At 44.7% G+C, this 15,254-nt stretch overlaps 1 protein-coding gene across 1 annotated transcript; it reads right to left on the bottom strand.

Moving 5' to 3' along the window:
- Positions 1 to 5,029: 5,029 nt before the first annotated feature.
- LOC126516007 (60S ribosomal protein L26-like) lies at positions 5,030 to 5,662 on the bottom strand. The gene is made up of 2 exons (XM_050166125.1): positions 5,255 to 5,662; positions 5,030 to 5,071 (listed from the first exon to the last, which is right to left on the bottom strand). The coding sequence occupies exons 1-2, from the start codon at positions 5,660 to 5,662 to the stop codon at positions 5,030 to 5,032; spliced, it is 450 nt and encodes a 149-aa protein (XP_050022082.1).
- Positions 5,663 to 15,254: the final 9,592 nt, after the last annotated feature.

Here is a 15,254-nt window from a genome sequence, read left to right as displayed (position 1 = left end):
GTGTGACCTTGTTGGAGGAGGTGTGTCACTGGGGGCGGGCTCTGAGGTCTCTAATGGCCACGCCATTCCTAGCTAGTTCTCTCTGCTTTGTACTTGTTGAAGATGTGAGCTCTTAGCTACTGCTGCAGCACCATGCCTGCCTGTTACGTTCCCTACCATGATGGTCATAGCCTCTGGCTCTCTGGAACCATAAGCCCCAAATTAAATGATTTCTTTCATAAGTCACGGTGTCATAGAGTCTTTGGTTCATCTTTTCCTATGTCTCTGTTTCCCTCATATGACCTCAGGCCGTGCTGATAATACCAGGCAAGACACAATGGATGTAAGATCCATTTATGACACTAGAAAACTTAGCTAAATAGATACTCATACATTTTGTGATGAAGAAGCTGAGATGTAGAGGCTGGGGAGATGGCTCTGTCAGTAAAGTGCTTGCTTTGCAAGTATGAGGATGTGAGTTCAAGTCCCTGCACTGGTAAAAAGAAAGAGGTGGAGAAGGAAGGAGGCCCAATGGATTGCTTGTAATACCACCAGTGGGGAGACAGGCATAGACAGATCTCTGGGCTCCTGGACCAGTCAGCCTAGTTTGATTGGCAAGTTCCAGGCCAGTGAGAGACTCTATTTCAGAAACAACAAAGGCAGACCTGGAGAAATAGCAGTGGCTAAGAATATGTACTGATTTTACTGAAGACCCAAGTTATGTTCCCAACACCCACATCAGGTGGCTCACAACTGCTTATAAATTCAGCTCCAGAGGATCCAAAGACCCCTGAACTCACATGTGCACGCGCATGCACACACACACACACACACACACATACACACACATGCCATCCTGACAATGTGTGTTCTCATATAGACACATATTAAAATACACACCAAAAAAAAAAAAAAAGAAAGAAAAGAAAAGGAACTTTGCTCTGTTAGACTGTTTACAGCATGTCTTAGAATCACAAGATTTCTGGCTAATTAACTTTCAGTTAATCAGATAATTCAATTAACCATAGCACCCTCTTCCCCCCAAGCAATTGGTTAATTGAAGTTTCAGTGGAAGAAAGCATTACAGAGCGTCATCCAGGAACTGAATAGACCAGAATGAGTGCAGGACAGGAATCCGTAAGACGCGGACCACATAAGCTTTGTGTGTGTGGAAGTGAGTCCATCTATGAATGTACATGAGTATGTATGTCCCTGAGTGTCCGTGAGCCTGTGGGAGTGTGTAAGAGTGAAGGTTGTTAGAGTGAATGTGGTTGTGTATGAGTGAGTGCTAGTGTGTGTGCCTGTCAGTCTGTGAGTGTTTGAGAGTATGTGTATAATGGTGTGTGTGTGTGTGTGTGTGTGTGTATGTGTATGTATGCTTGAGAGTGTGTCTGTAAGGGTCTGTGAGGGTATGAAGGTATATATTGCATGCTTGAGTGTGTGTGCATTTGTACGCATGTGTTCACGAGTGTGAATCTGTAGCTATCCGTGAGTGCACGAGAGTATGCGGGAGTGGGAGTATATGTGTGTCCTCCATCAACCATCAGACGGCACAGTCGTCTGGGAGAGTCTGGATTATCTGGGATTTTGGTCAACTTGACACAAGCTGGAGCTTGGGAAAGGGAACTTCAATTGAGAATATGCCTTTATAACATTTTCAAAATCAAATCTTCAGGAAATTTTATTAATGATTGATTTGGGAGGGCCCAGCTCACTAGGCACACCGGCACCTGGGGCAGATGGTTCTGGGGTATCTAAGAAACCAGGCTGAGAAGGCCAGAAAGAGTAAGGCAGTAAGCCACACTCCTCCGTGGTCTCTGCTTCAGTTCCTGCCTTCAGGTTCCTTCCTTGAATTCCAGCCCTGATTTCCCTCAGTGATGGGGGGTAGCCCAAGAAAAAAATTCTTTCCTCTCCAAGTTTCTTTTGGTCACAGTATTTTATTACAATAGCAACCCAAACGAAGACAGAGTTTCCACTGAAGGATTGTCCAGACCACATTTTCCTGTGGCCATGTCTGTCAGAGATGGTTTGGATTGAGACCATGGAAGGGCCCTGCCTACTGTGGATCCTGGTCTGTATGAGAAAAATTAGCTAAACAGAATCCATCTAGACAGCCAGCGAGTAACATTCCTTCTTGGTTCCTGCCTTCTCTTTCAGGCCTTGAATTTCTGCCCTGACTTCCCTTAGTGATGGATGATGACCAAGAAATAGCAGCCAGACACACCCCTTGCTGCCCCAAGTTGCTTTTCGTCAGAATGTTCTTTCTGTCAGAGTAACAGAAAAGCAAGCAAGTGTGTGAGACTTCTGAGTCTTTGCGTTTGACATCCTGAGTTCCATTAGGGGTGAGGGTTTATTGACAGGAGCATAAGCGGTTTCCCACTGTCTATACCACTAAAGAAAATGCCTCTCCCTCCCCCAACGACCAGGGAGGGGCCTCATGATTGACTGCTCCTGTTGTATAGGTCCTGTGGAGGCAGTCACAGGTTCTGGGAGACCAAGAGTGTGATGACCAGGTCATGCCTAGAAGACAGTATCCCACTGCATCCCACCCTTCCCAAATGTCCCGTCACCTCAGGGCCAGACAGATGGTTTAGTGGTTAAGAGTATGTACCACTCTTGCAGAGGACCAGAGTTTGATTCCCAGCATCCACATCAGGGGACTCAAAACTGCAGTAACACCAGTTCTATGGGATTCGATGCCTCTGGCCTCCATGGCCACCTGTACTTATATGAATACACCCATGCACAGACACACACACACACACACACACACACACACAAGATTAAGAATAAATCTTTATAAAATTAATTAAATTTACAAAGGTCCCATCACTTCAATGCTGCTACATCAGAGACCAAGCTTTCCCCACGTAACTCTTGGACGGGACAAATGACATCGTTTCAAAGTTTTGTTACCTTCCACCCACATCAGAGCTCAGCTCCTCACCACCACCCTCTTCCTCTGTTAAGCCATGTTGTGGTAGCTCAGGAAACAAGCCCAGATTGAACACCCACTTCAGACTCACATGGGACTGGTTCTATGGGTCCCATATCAACCCGTATTGTGAGGGTGCCATTGATGAGTCAGTACCTCCCGGGATGCCTCCAAAGCACCATGTGAATATGGCAGCAGTCAGCGTTAATAACCCACTACAAGCCTGCCCCCAGCCCCCCAAAAAGGGCTGACTTCCAAAGACAGATAAAGAGATTCTAATTGCAATCATCACTTGCAATCTTCTCTGAGGAACGGTTCCCGCATCAATATTTAGCAGAAAAATTCTGTTTTATTTCATTCCCCTCCCCCTAAATTATTTACAGGAAAACATCAAAATGCTCTAACTTGAGCTTCTCTTTAAAAAAAGAAAAGAAAGAAAACTCTGAACAAGGCTGAGAAGACAGACAGCTGTTAACAATGAGCTCGCCGTGCAAGCATAAAGACCTCAGTGTGACCCCCAGATTCCATGTTAAAAAATAAGCTATGAGGTGGCACGAGCTTGTAATCCAATACGGAGATGGCAGAGACAAGAAAATCCCAGACCCTGCTGCCCAGTCAGCCTAGCCTTACTCAGCTGGTTCCTGTCAGCCTAGCCTTACTCAGCTGGTTCCTGTTTCAGAAAACAAGGAGGGTGATCCTGAGGCAGGACACCCGAGGTTGTCTTCTGGCCTCCACCTTCACATGCAAAGACACACAAAGGCAAGTACACATGTGCACGTACAGGCGAATGAAAAAGAAAAGGGAAGAGAGGAAAAGGAAAGGAAAGGAAGGGAAGAGAAGGAAAAGGGGAGGGGAGAGAAAGGAGGGGGAGGGAAGAGAAGGGAAGAAGAGGGGGAAATCCCCTAAAGTCGGAGCTACAGACAGTTGTGAGCCATGAAATTTGGGTCCTGGGATTTGAACCCCGATCCTCTCGAAGAGCAGCAAGCCCTCATGACCACGGAACCAGTTTCTCCAGCCCCCCAAATATACTTAACAGTAAGAAGTCACAACATATGGTTAGGACAATATAACGACCAAAACAACTGATATCACTGAGTCACACAAAATAAGCCCCAGGCTGGCACAGGACCTACTGTTATGATTTTGGCCAAACGGGCATGACTGGCACTTTCGGGTTCCAGGGCCATACATGTGCGGACAAGCCCTCAGGCAGAAGTGCCTAGTGGCCCCAGGGACCTTAAAGGGCCCCGAGTGATCCACGTGCAGCAAGGTTGTATTACCTACGTACGACGCAGCCGCATGAGCCCTTGCGCGCATGCGTGAGTTCTGTCTTCTGCTTATGAGGCAACCACGTCATCCCCCTTGTGCACATGTGCAAGGCAGCCTTTAAAAGTTGGCCATGTCCTCTTGAGCACTCCTCGATGCACACCAATTTCACCAGACCTGTACACGTCTCCTCTAATAAACTCCTGTGCGGGTTTGCTGCGTGTTTCGTGCTTCCTTTTTACGTACTTATGGGGCTGGATAGATAACTCGATGATTAAGAGTGCTTGCTGTTCATTCATGAGGGAAAAAGTTCAGATCCCATAACAGGCCAAGTGTAATAGTCTAGCAGCAGCGGAAGCTGACCATGGCCAATGGAACCAAAGGGCACCACAAAGTCAAACCATGAAATGGAGCTCATGTAGGAGGTTTATTGAGGCGGCCTCTCAGTGGGAGCAGAAGGAAAAAGAAAGGGGGGTGAGAAGGGTTTGCCTTTCAGAAGGGGACATAGCGCATGCGCATAGGGAGTGCTCTACTTAGTGGCTGGAGCAGCTACAGAATCCCATCTTGGCTGCTACTGTTGAACTGCTAGGTCACCAAGAATAGGCCAGTGTAAATACCTGAATGCTAACACCAAGTGTCTGTAAAAGAAACATAACTCAGGAATAACAACATAACATCTGAGGAATCTGATGCCTTCTTGCCTCCGTATGGCACACACAAACCTGTGCATAAATGCGTAAACACACTTACACTAATTAATTACTTAATTATTAAAAGGGGGAGCTGGAGCAAAGAAGACTCTTTTTTTTTTCCTCAAGCAGTCTTTAATGAAAACTGTATGAGATGCCCCTACTCCTGCATCTTCTCAATCTTTTCTTCCTTGTATTTACCCTTCTCCTTTTTTTTTCTTTTCTTTTTTTTTTTTTTTTTTTTTTAGTTTTTCGAGACAGGGTTTCTCTGTAGCTTTGGAGCCTGTCCTGGCACTAGCTCTTGTAGACCAGGCTGACCTCGAACTCACAGAGATCCGCCTGCCTCTGCCTCCCAAGTGCTGGGGTTAAAGGCGTGTGCCACCACCGCCCGGCCACCCTTCTCCTTTCCTACTTGTCGAGACTTGGCTTTCCTTTGCAGGATCTTCTTTCGGTCTTTGTCCGGCTTTAGCCTGGTAATCACCACCTTGATGGGGTGGATGCCCACGTGGACAGTTGTGCCATTAGCCTTTTCCCACTGCATCCGTTCAATGTAGATGACGTATTTCTTCCTGTACACTTGGACCACTTTGCCAGTCTGCTGGCCTTTGTAGTGTCCCCGGACAACCTGACCTTCGTCATCCTTTCGAATGGGCATCGAGCAAACATTGTACTTCTGTCTCAGCTCTTTGGAAAGGGGGGAAGACATGATCTTCCTCCAAATGTGAGAAGGTGCATTGAAATGCCGTTTGCGGTTCTTACTCTGGTCAGAAGTCACAAACGGATTGAACTTCATTATGGCGGCTGCGATCCCGCAAAGAAGACTCTTGCTGAGAAATTAAGTTTTATTTCCAGCACTCAAGTCAAGGGGCTCCCAGCCTTCAGTAATCCCGGTTCATGGGGATCCAATGGATATCTGTGCCCACATGACCACACACACATTATACCTAACTAAAAATATAGACATAAATACTTTTTGAAAAGATGAGCTTGGATTATAGAATTTTCCTGAGTTACCAAGCGTGATGGATAGAATAGGAATGGTCCCCGTAAACTCACATATTGGGATGCACGGTCATTAGGGAGTGGCACTACTTGATAGGAAGTGTGGTCTTGTTGGAGGTGTCACTGGCGGTGGGATGTGGGGTTTGCTCAAGCCAGACCCAGTGTGTCTCTCTTCCTGAGGCCTAGAAATAGAGACATAGAACTCAAAATTACCTTTCCAGCATCGTGTCTGCCTGTCTGCCACTATACTTCCGGCCACGACAATAATGGACTAAACCTCTGAAACTATAGACTGCCCCAACTAAATGTGTTTCTTTCAGGAGTTGCTCTTACAACAATAGAACACTGACTAAGACACCAAGCATTCAATTTTAGAACTTCAGGACCCTTAAACATCTCATGAAGTAAGGTTGGTTTCTTTGTTTGGGTTCTTGATTTGTTTTTCTTTTTTGATTGTTCTTTCATTTCAGACAATAACCTTTCACGAGAATTAATTAAAGGAACATTTTTAAAGTCCCCCTGCAATTTCTCTTTTATATTATGGTTATAAAATACACCAGACTAACCTTTCCTGGTTTTGTAATTACTGGTTTGTGAAATTCCAATTATTTTCCCCTTTATGAGCAATCACCTTTAAATAAAGTTTCCCTGGTGTTTGTTCTGTGGCTTTTGGTGTGATAATGAAAATTATAAACTACGGCGGCCCACAATTCCAGGCCATAAGATCTATGTCATATAATGTGTGTATAATTACAGACTGCCTCAAATGGCTCATCTGTCTATTGTCAGCTGCCATTGTGACTCTCTCCTGCGCTTCTGTTTTCTCCAGTAATCAAGGGCAGGGACCTGCAATCAGTACTTGATCCATGCACTGTAGTGCCAGATATGTCTGCAGCTGATAGGATAAGATCTTATTTTGCGACCAGAAAACACCATGTAATTGCTTTTACTGTCCCCTTGACACAACCTAGAATCACCTGGGGGTTGTCTACATTGGGTTAGCCTATGGACATGGGAGGGGTTTCTTAATTGTTAATAGATATAGGAAGACCCAGCCTGTTGTGGGCAGCACAATTCCCTAAGATAATCTTGAACCATGATGGGAGGAGAAATATAGCAAGCAAACATTTATTCTTGAATTCATCCTCTCTGTTCTTGACTGTGGCTGTAATGGTTTAAATTGCTGCCTTGACTCCCCTACCATATGGGGATTGAAACAAAAATAAACTTCTTTCTCCCTAAGTTGGCTTTGTCAGATACCGGTCACAGAAAGAAAGAAAGAAAGAAAGAAAACTATGACAGACCTTATTCACACATATTTTATTTTATTTCACTATTTATTTATTTTAAAAAGAAAACAATTTTTTTTTTATTTACATACCAATCCCAGTTCCCACTCTCTCCTCTCCTCCCTTCCCTCTACTTAATCCCCCATCCTACCCAACATCCACTCCTCAGAGAGGGTAAGGCATATTGCTTTGGGGAAGGTCCAAGGCCCTCCCTACTGTATCTAGGCTGAGCAAGGTAGCCATCCCAAGAGAATAGCTTCCAAAAAAGCCAGTACAAGCAGTAGGGATAAACCTTGGTGCCACTGAGTCTGCCCCAGCCATACAGCTGTCACCCACATTCAGAAGAACTAATTTGGACCTACGCTGCTTCCTTTCCTGTCTGGCTAGAGTTGGTGAGCTCCCATTAGCTCAGGCAAACTGTTTCAGTGAGTGTACCCATCATGATCTTGACCTCTTTGCTCATATTCTCACTCCTCCCACTCTTCAACTGGACTTTGGGAGTTCAGCCCAGTGCTCCGATGCGAATCTCTGCCTCTGTTTCCATCAGTTGCTGGATGACAGTTCTATGGTGAGATGTTCATCAATCTGACTACAGGGCAAGGCCAGTTCAGGCCCCCTCTCCTCTATTGCTTAGGGTCTTAGCTGGGGTCATCCCTGTGAGTTCCTGGGAATTTCTCTAGAGCCAGGTTTCTTGCTAGCCCCATAATAGCTTCCTCAATCAAAGTATCTCTTTCCTTGCTCTCATCTCTGTCCTTCCTCCATCTCAACTATCCCGTTCCCTCAAGTTCTCCTCCCCCATCCCCTTCTCTCCCACACATCTTTTCTATGCATCATAATTTATTGGATATCTTATTTTGGTGGTTGGGGGCCTGTGTGTATGTATATACGTAGGTACAGGTGTGTGTGTGTGTGTGTGTGTGTGTGTGTGTGTGTGTGCAGGTGTAAAGGCGGGGATACAAGTGTGTGGAAGTCAGAGGACAACTTCAGGCGTTATTCCAATTTTTTAATTTTTTTTCTGTTTGATATAGAATCAAGACATGTAGCCCAAGCTGACTCTGAATTCACAATCCTCCTGCCTCCAACTCCCAAGTGCTATATCATATTAGTATACTGTAACCCCGAGCCTGGATGTCTTCCTTTAAACTTAGTTTGGAGGAAATGGTTCTAAATGTTTAAAATCCTCACTTTGGAACTTCAAAGACAAATGAGGGTTTGTGTTTTTTTCTTTACACTATTTTGTGCTTTCAAAATTCTCTCCAAATAATGACCCAATAATTTCTTGATAGTCTGGTCATAATTTATAATTGAGAGCCTGAGAAGACAGACAGATATATAATAGGTGGGTTGGTGAATAAATGGATGATAGATAGATGATAGATAGATAGATAGATAGATAGATAGATAGATAGATAGATAGATGATAGATAGATAGATACATACATACAAAGACACAAACATACAAACATATATAGGTTGATACATAGATAACAGAACTATACACACACAAAACCACTCGTCTTGGCTCCATATCTCTAGTAAATCTTGACTAATACAGTTGTCAAGTTGTATTTGACCTTCAAGCTGCCAAAGCTACAATGATATGGCATCATCTTTGGCTAAAGTCATGTGTATATATTTGAAATGGTGGGGTAGCACAGGTTACCTCAAACAACAAGATGAGATTTACCAGTTCATCTCAGTAAAAGTGGATGAGATGTTCAATCATAAAAGACCACTGACAATACACTTGCAAAACATGCCGCAGCTCATATATTGATGTATGTGAGTGTATATGTGTTTGTGCACGTGCATATGCTGTGTATATGTATTTATGTGTATGTGTGTGTGCATATTTTCCTGTGTATATATGTAAGTGTGTATGTATGGTGTGCCTAAGGATGTGTCTGAGCATGTGTACATGTATATGTGTATGAATGTATATGTATGTTTGTGTACATATATGTACATGTGTGTTTGTGTGTATATGTAATGAATATATGAGTACATGTGTATGTACATGCATCCATCCCTTGGATACAGGCTATCTACTTAGAGTTCTCCAAATGTCCTGCTTTATTGACTTGAAGTGAAGCAAGACACTTAAAAGCAACTGAAGCTCAGAATCCTTCCAGATTTGTATAATCATCCCCAAATTTTACAGTTGCTGCCTGCACTTAATTTGACAGCAGTTGTTAAGCAATTTGCCTTTATTAAGTCTTTCCCAAGCATTCGACTTAATTTTCATAGAAATGACAACTCTATTACTTTCATCCTCAATTCCATCAGTACTGCAATATTTACCTAATTCTATAATTGCCATAAGAAATATATTTGCATGAACAGGTTTGGGGACAAGTATAATTGACTCTCGCTAAGCGTGTAGTTTTCCAGATTGGAACAGCTGTGAACATTAGAGGGCTGAAGGCATTGGTCAGCCGGTTTCGCGGAGGCAAAGAACACTAGCTAACAGAGCAAGTGGGTGTGCTGAGGTCAGAACAGAGCAGTGCATGCTGGTGACGGCTTAATGATGGGGTCCAGGTGAGGGGGTGCTTTATGAGTTTCGGAGAATTCTGTGGTGGTAGTGCTCCCAACATGACATCATAAATGTAGACTTGGAACTGGGGAGATGGCTCTGTTGGTAATGTTGCCATGGAAGTATGTCCCATGCAAGCGTGAGGACCTGAGTTCAATCCCTGAAGCTTATAAAAAGAAAAGGAAGGAAGGAAGGAAGGAAGGAAGGAAGGAAGGAAGGAAGGAAGGAAGGAAGGAAGGAAGGAAGGAAGGAAGGAGAAGGAAAGGAGGGAGAAGGGAGGAATGTAAGGAGGGAGGGGGGAAATATTGGACATGGTCATGCATGCCTTTAATCTTAACCCTTAGGAGTCAGACAGATCTCTATGCATTCAAGGCCAGCCTCGTCTACATAGTGAACTTCAGAGCTCCAAAAACAGACTTGGTATGATAGACACAAGATATGTGCTTTTAAGTCCAGAGCAGAGGAGGTGGAGACAAAATGATCCTGAGTCTGGCTGGCCAGTCAGGCTAACCGAATAGACAAGCTCCAGGCCTGGGGGAGATTCTGTCTCAAAACACAGGGTGAATGCCGGGCGATGGTGGTGCACGCCTTTAATCCCAGCACTCGGGAGGCAGAGGCAGGCGGATCTCTGTGAGTTCGAGACCAGCCTGGTCTACAGAGCTAGTAGTGCCAGGACAGGCTCCAAAGCCACAGAGAAACCCTGTCTCAAAAAAAAAAAAAAAAAAAAAAAAAAAACACAGGCTGAACAGCATCTGAGGAATGAGAGCAGAGGCTAGCCTCTCACCTTCACACAGACACAGGGACGAATGTACATAAACACATATGCACAAGCACACACACACAGAGCATGCACATGCACACAAAACTAAGGGAAAGGAAAGTTCAAACAAAGATCACAACAACTTGGTTTAGTGGGCTCATCGAGTGCCTACTGGTGAGTTGTAAGGTGGGAAGCAATAACAGTAATATTGGGAAGCCCCTTGAGTGTCAATAGGAAAATTTTGGAATCAGTATCTCAACAGTTATCTTATAAGGACTGGAAAATATGATTATATGTTTTTTCTCCACCCCCATCCAATTTCTCTATGGAAAAGTATCCTTCACTCCAACAACTCATTGCCAAAAAAAAAAAAAAAAAAAAAAAAAAAAAAACCTCTCCACTCCTTCACATCTTTTTTGCTTTAATTTTCAATAGGAAATTTATGTATGGTCAATTAGCCCTGCAAGAACATGCTCAGCATGATGGATGGGCCAAGTCTTAGATAGGACATTTATTGGCACATGTGGATAAGTTTATGTTTCAGTCCAGGAGACTGCAGATTAGTGTGTGGGAGGGGGGATCGCTGCCTTCAAACAAAGGCAGCCAGCTGCTTCCTCTTCTGCACCTTTGGGCTTTGGTAAAGGGGGCGGGGGTGGGGGGCTTGGATGTGACAGCCTTGGAAAGTGCTCTCACCAATTAAGTCGGCCCCTGGGGTGATCGTCTCTGCCTGCTCATAATCCCACTTGGGGCTGCATCTACTACATGTCACCAGACTTCAACACACATAACCCCGGAACCTGGATTCACCCCTTCCCTCGCCTGCTCTTTACTTTGGTGTAAGGCAGCTATTAGAAACTGTCAACTCCCGACCAGGAGCATCACACCTGATCCCGAGTCAAGCAACTGAGGGGTGTGGACAGACTGACAGCTGATCATGTCTTAAAAGCGGAAGGAGAGGCAACCTGTGCTCTAGGTTTGGGGTCTGAGTTTTTGTTTCCTTCGCTTTTTTTTTATTTCTTTGTTTATTAGTTTTAGCACTGAAAATTAAGTCCAAAGCCTTGAGCGTGCTCCTGAGTCCATGTCCCCAGCCCATGTTCCCTGGGGCATCCATAGCAAGACCACTACCACTGAGCCACACCTCTAGCCCCTTAAGTATGATTCTAGGTGAGCTCACTAGCACTGAGTTATATTCCCAACGTTTTTGTTTTTACTTTAACTTTTTATCTATTCTAATTTGTTGCTGGTTTGGTTTGGGGTGTGTGTGTGTGTGTGTGTGTGTGTGTGTGTGTGTGTGTGTGTGTGCATGTGTGCACGCCAGAACATTTGTTTAGAGGTCAGATGACAACCCCACAGGAGTTGGCTCTTTCCATCACTGTATGGGTCCCAGGGATAGAACTCAGATTGTTATTCTTGGATACAAGTGCCTTTGGCTACTGAGGCATGGCACCAGGCCTGTCTGTTTCTTTTTAATTTCCTGCACCTACATCAAGTAATGTGAAGCCTCCAAGACTTGGTGGTGGAGATACGGCCCCTCTTTGCCTGAGCTCTCCAGGTTCCCCATATTTCCCCACCTGCTATACTTTGAATATATTTCCCAAAGTTCAGATGTTACAAGCTTAAAACTCAATGCAAAAGTATAGAAAGTAGGAATTTTGAGATGTGATTCGGTCATGAAGCCCAATTCTGGGGGGGGGGGGGAATGGATTAATGCTGTTATCATAGCAATGGGCTCGGTTTTCACTAAAGCCTGTTCTCTCTTAAATGGTAACCTTTGTTTCCTTTTCTTTGGCACATATGTGCTCTTGCCTGTCTTTGATCTACAGCAGGAACGAGGCTCACAAAGACCTTTACCGGATGCCGGAACAATATCTTTGGACATCCCAGCCTCCATAACTATGAACCCATAAATGTCTAGATAATTTCCCACTTCTGGAATTCTCTCAAAACAGCACAAAGACATCATCCTCATATATCTGAGAGGATCTGGGACAGTATCTCTATTGATAAAGTGCTTGCTTTATTATAAGCATGAGGGCCTGACTTCAATCCCCAGAATCCATATTTAAATGAACAAACAGGTATTAATCACCACTGTTATCAATAGACCCATAATTGGTCAGTATGCAGAGAATAAGAGACTGTGGAGGGCTCAGGTTTAAATAGGGCATCTATATCACCCCTTTCTCCCCCAAGGCTCAGGGGTCACCAAGGAAGGGGTGTGTAAAGACCATAAGAGCCAGCGGAAGTGATATCTGCAGGAAAAATAGCGTTTGCTCGACGTGACAGTGCCTGACATATGAGCTCATAGCTGAGACCACAAGCACAGAATCAAGCCAACCAAAACCCCAGCATGGACTGGGGAGTGGCTCCTGAAGTCCCATCCCTAGCTAAGAAGCTATTGGCTATTGATCTCTGATGGGCAGGTTAGTTTTCTGCAGGGATGCATCTCAGGGAGGCTACTGGTGTCCTGTGCACTTATGGGCAGCACTAAGGGGATCCATGGTTATTTTTTTTTAAGAGCACATGAAGTTGGAAGGAAAAAGGAGGGAGGCAGATAGGAGGAACTAGAAGAGAAGGAATGTCTGGTGAATTTGATCAAAACAATGCAAAAGAGATTATTTTTCTTTGAAGCTAGGGGTAACCGTGCACACTCACAATCCCAGTGCTGGAGAGGTGAACCAAAAGTTGCCCTGAGGCTTACTGGATTGTAAACAGAGACTGTTCTTTGATTTGTCCAGCTGCCCAGACCCAAACAATCACACAGAAACTCTATTAATTACAACACTCTTTGGTCAATGGCTCAGGCATATTTCTAGCTAGCTCTTCTATCTTAAATTAACCCATTTCTATTAATTTATTTTAACCACAAGGCTCATGGTTTACCGGTAAGTTTCTGGCAACTTTCCCTTTTGGCAGCTACATGGCATCTTTCTCCTTCAGTAGATACATGGCATCTGCCTAACTCCACCTTCTTTCTCCCTGCATTCAGTTTAGTTTTCCCGCCTACCTATATTCTGCCCTGCCATAGGCCAAAGAAGTTTCTTTATTAACCAATGGTAATAAAACATATTCATAGCATACAGAAAGGAATCCCACAATACTGGCCAGCCAGTCTATCCAAATTAGGGAGACCCAAGCCAATAAGAAACCATATCTCAAAAGACTAGATGGTCCATATCCTGAGGATACATAAAGTTTACCTCAAGCCTCCACACGCACATACACACATGTGCGTGCATGTCCTTTTATGCACATACACACAAATACATACACACAAAACACTAAATAATAATAAGAAAAAAATTAATGTTTCTGAAAGTCACTTCTATTAGCAGACAGAGCAAATTAGAAAGAAGGAAATGCCAGTGGAAAGACACAGGTGTGTAAAAGTCCCCAGGACAATGCCATGTTACACTGCTGGACAGTGTACATGCTCCAGACCTCTCAGCTATACTTCTGGGAAACCATAAAAGCAAAGATGCTCGCATGTACAACCAGAGCAACACTGCTCACACTCCACCTGGCACTTCAAGGCATGCCCTCAAACCCCTCCCCATCAGAGCGGGAGAAACATGAAGCAGGAAGGAGCGTCCACCTGAATCTTCAGGTGTTCCTTCAGAGGGAAAGAACTTGGAAGGAAAGACTTCCGGGACTATATGAAGGGGTCACAGTCAGCATACAGTAGAGGGTCTGCAGGCTCATGCTTGCTGTGCCGCTAATCATGGTAGCTAAGCTGCGCAATCAGCCTGGGTACCCATCAGCGAATGAAGGGATGAAGAAAACGAAGTGTGTGTCCACAATCCAGTGTTATCTCGCGCTGCTGAGACCCTTCTTCCTTTCAACCCCTTTCTTCCTATTAACCCTCATGCTTAAGTCTATGTTTAAAATAATGTGTCTCCCTAATAAAGCCCAGCTCTGTGTCACGGTGGCTAGTCCTGAAGTTCTTTTCTGCAACAAATTAGGGAATTCTCCCTCACTTGAGTGGAGGTCTCTGCAAGCATCAGGCCTCTGTAGGTGGCAGTGTGGAGCTGCATCTCCTGCCCACGACCCACGGCCCATGGCAATCCAGCAGGCTTCTGTCTGGGCTTCCTACCCGGCTACCACCAGACTGGGCTTCTACTCACACGTGTTTCTTCTCTCTTTGAAGATGCTTGCAATACCTCCCTCTCCTCTCGATAGTCACTCAGCCTCGAGAAGAACAGAAACACGTGATTTCTATCCTCTCTTCTCTGGGTGGCAGCCATCCTATGGCCCTATCACCCGCCGCATTTGCCCCCCAGTGGCCTTGACCTTGGCCTTGCCCAAGCTGTGCACCTGGAGCCATTTGCTCTGCAAGGCGGTTTGGTGAAACTTTTGTCTCCAGCCCCCACTCGCTTTCATCTTTATGCACCTATGAATTTAAAAGGAAATATGAACCAGGTGCCACTGGGACCTCAGCATTTAGCTCACCTGAAAGCTGTCTGGGAAAGGAGTTTGGGAACTCATAACCCATAAAAAAAAAAATCTTTGGTTGGGTTTTAAAAAGACAGCTATAAAATTTTCCAGGAATCAGGTTTTATGTTAGATCCTTTAAGCACCTCTGCTCCGTCTTCCCCTGCCCTCTGAAACAGAACCACATGTGTCTGAACTAATGGTTACCATTCAACACATGTGCTACATGGCTTTTCCTAGGGAGCGGTGAACAATATACATCCAGTCCTGACAGGCCAGAGAAAGAATGGTCAAACAAGCCATCCGGCCCAGTGAAACAGTAAGCTTACCGGGGCACTGTGGGGAGCCCAGGTGACACACAGGCACATTG

The sequence above is a fragment of the Alexandromys fortis genome, unplaced genomic scaffold, assembly GCF_014885135.2.
Source record: "Alexandromys fortis isolate MF-2015 unplaced genomic scaffold, M_Fortis_MF-2015_v1.1 scaffold_151, whole genome shotgun sequence".
Lineage (NCBI taxonomy): Eukaryota > Metazoa > Chordata > Mammalia > Rodentia > Cricetidae > Alexandromys > Alexandromys fortis.
The sequence above is the reverse complement of the archived record's forward strand: the minus strand, read 5'-3'. Positions and strand labels throughout refer to the sequence as shown.

Excerpts from the sequence above, each read along its gene's own strand:
- LOC126516007 (XM_050166125.1), bottom strand. The coding sequence starts at position 5,662 with ATGAAGTTCAATCCGTTTGTGACTTCTGACCAGAGTAAGAACCGCAAA. Across the intron at positions 5,072-5,254 it reads AGGAGAAGGGTGGCCGGGCG|GGTAAATACAAGGAAGAAAA; the intron begins GTGGTGGCACAC and ends AAAAAGGAGAAG.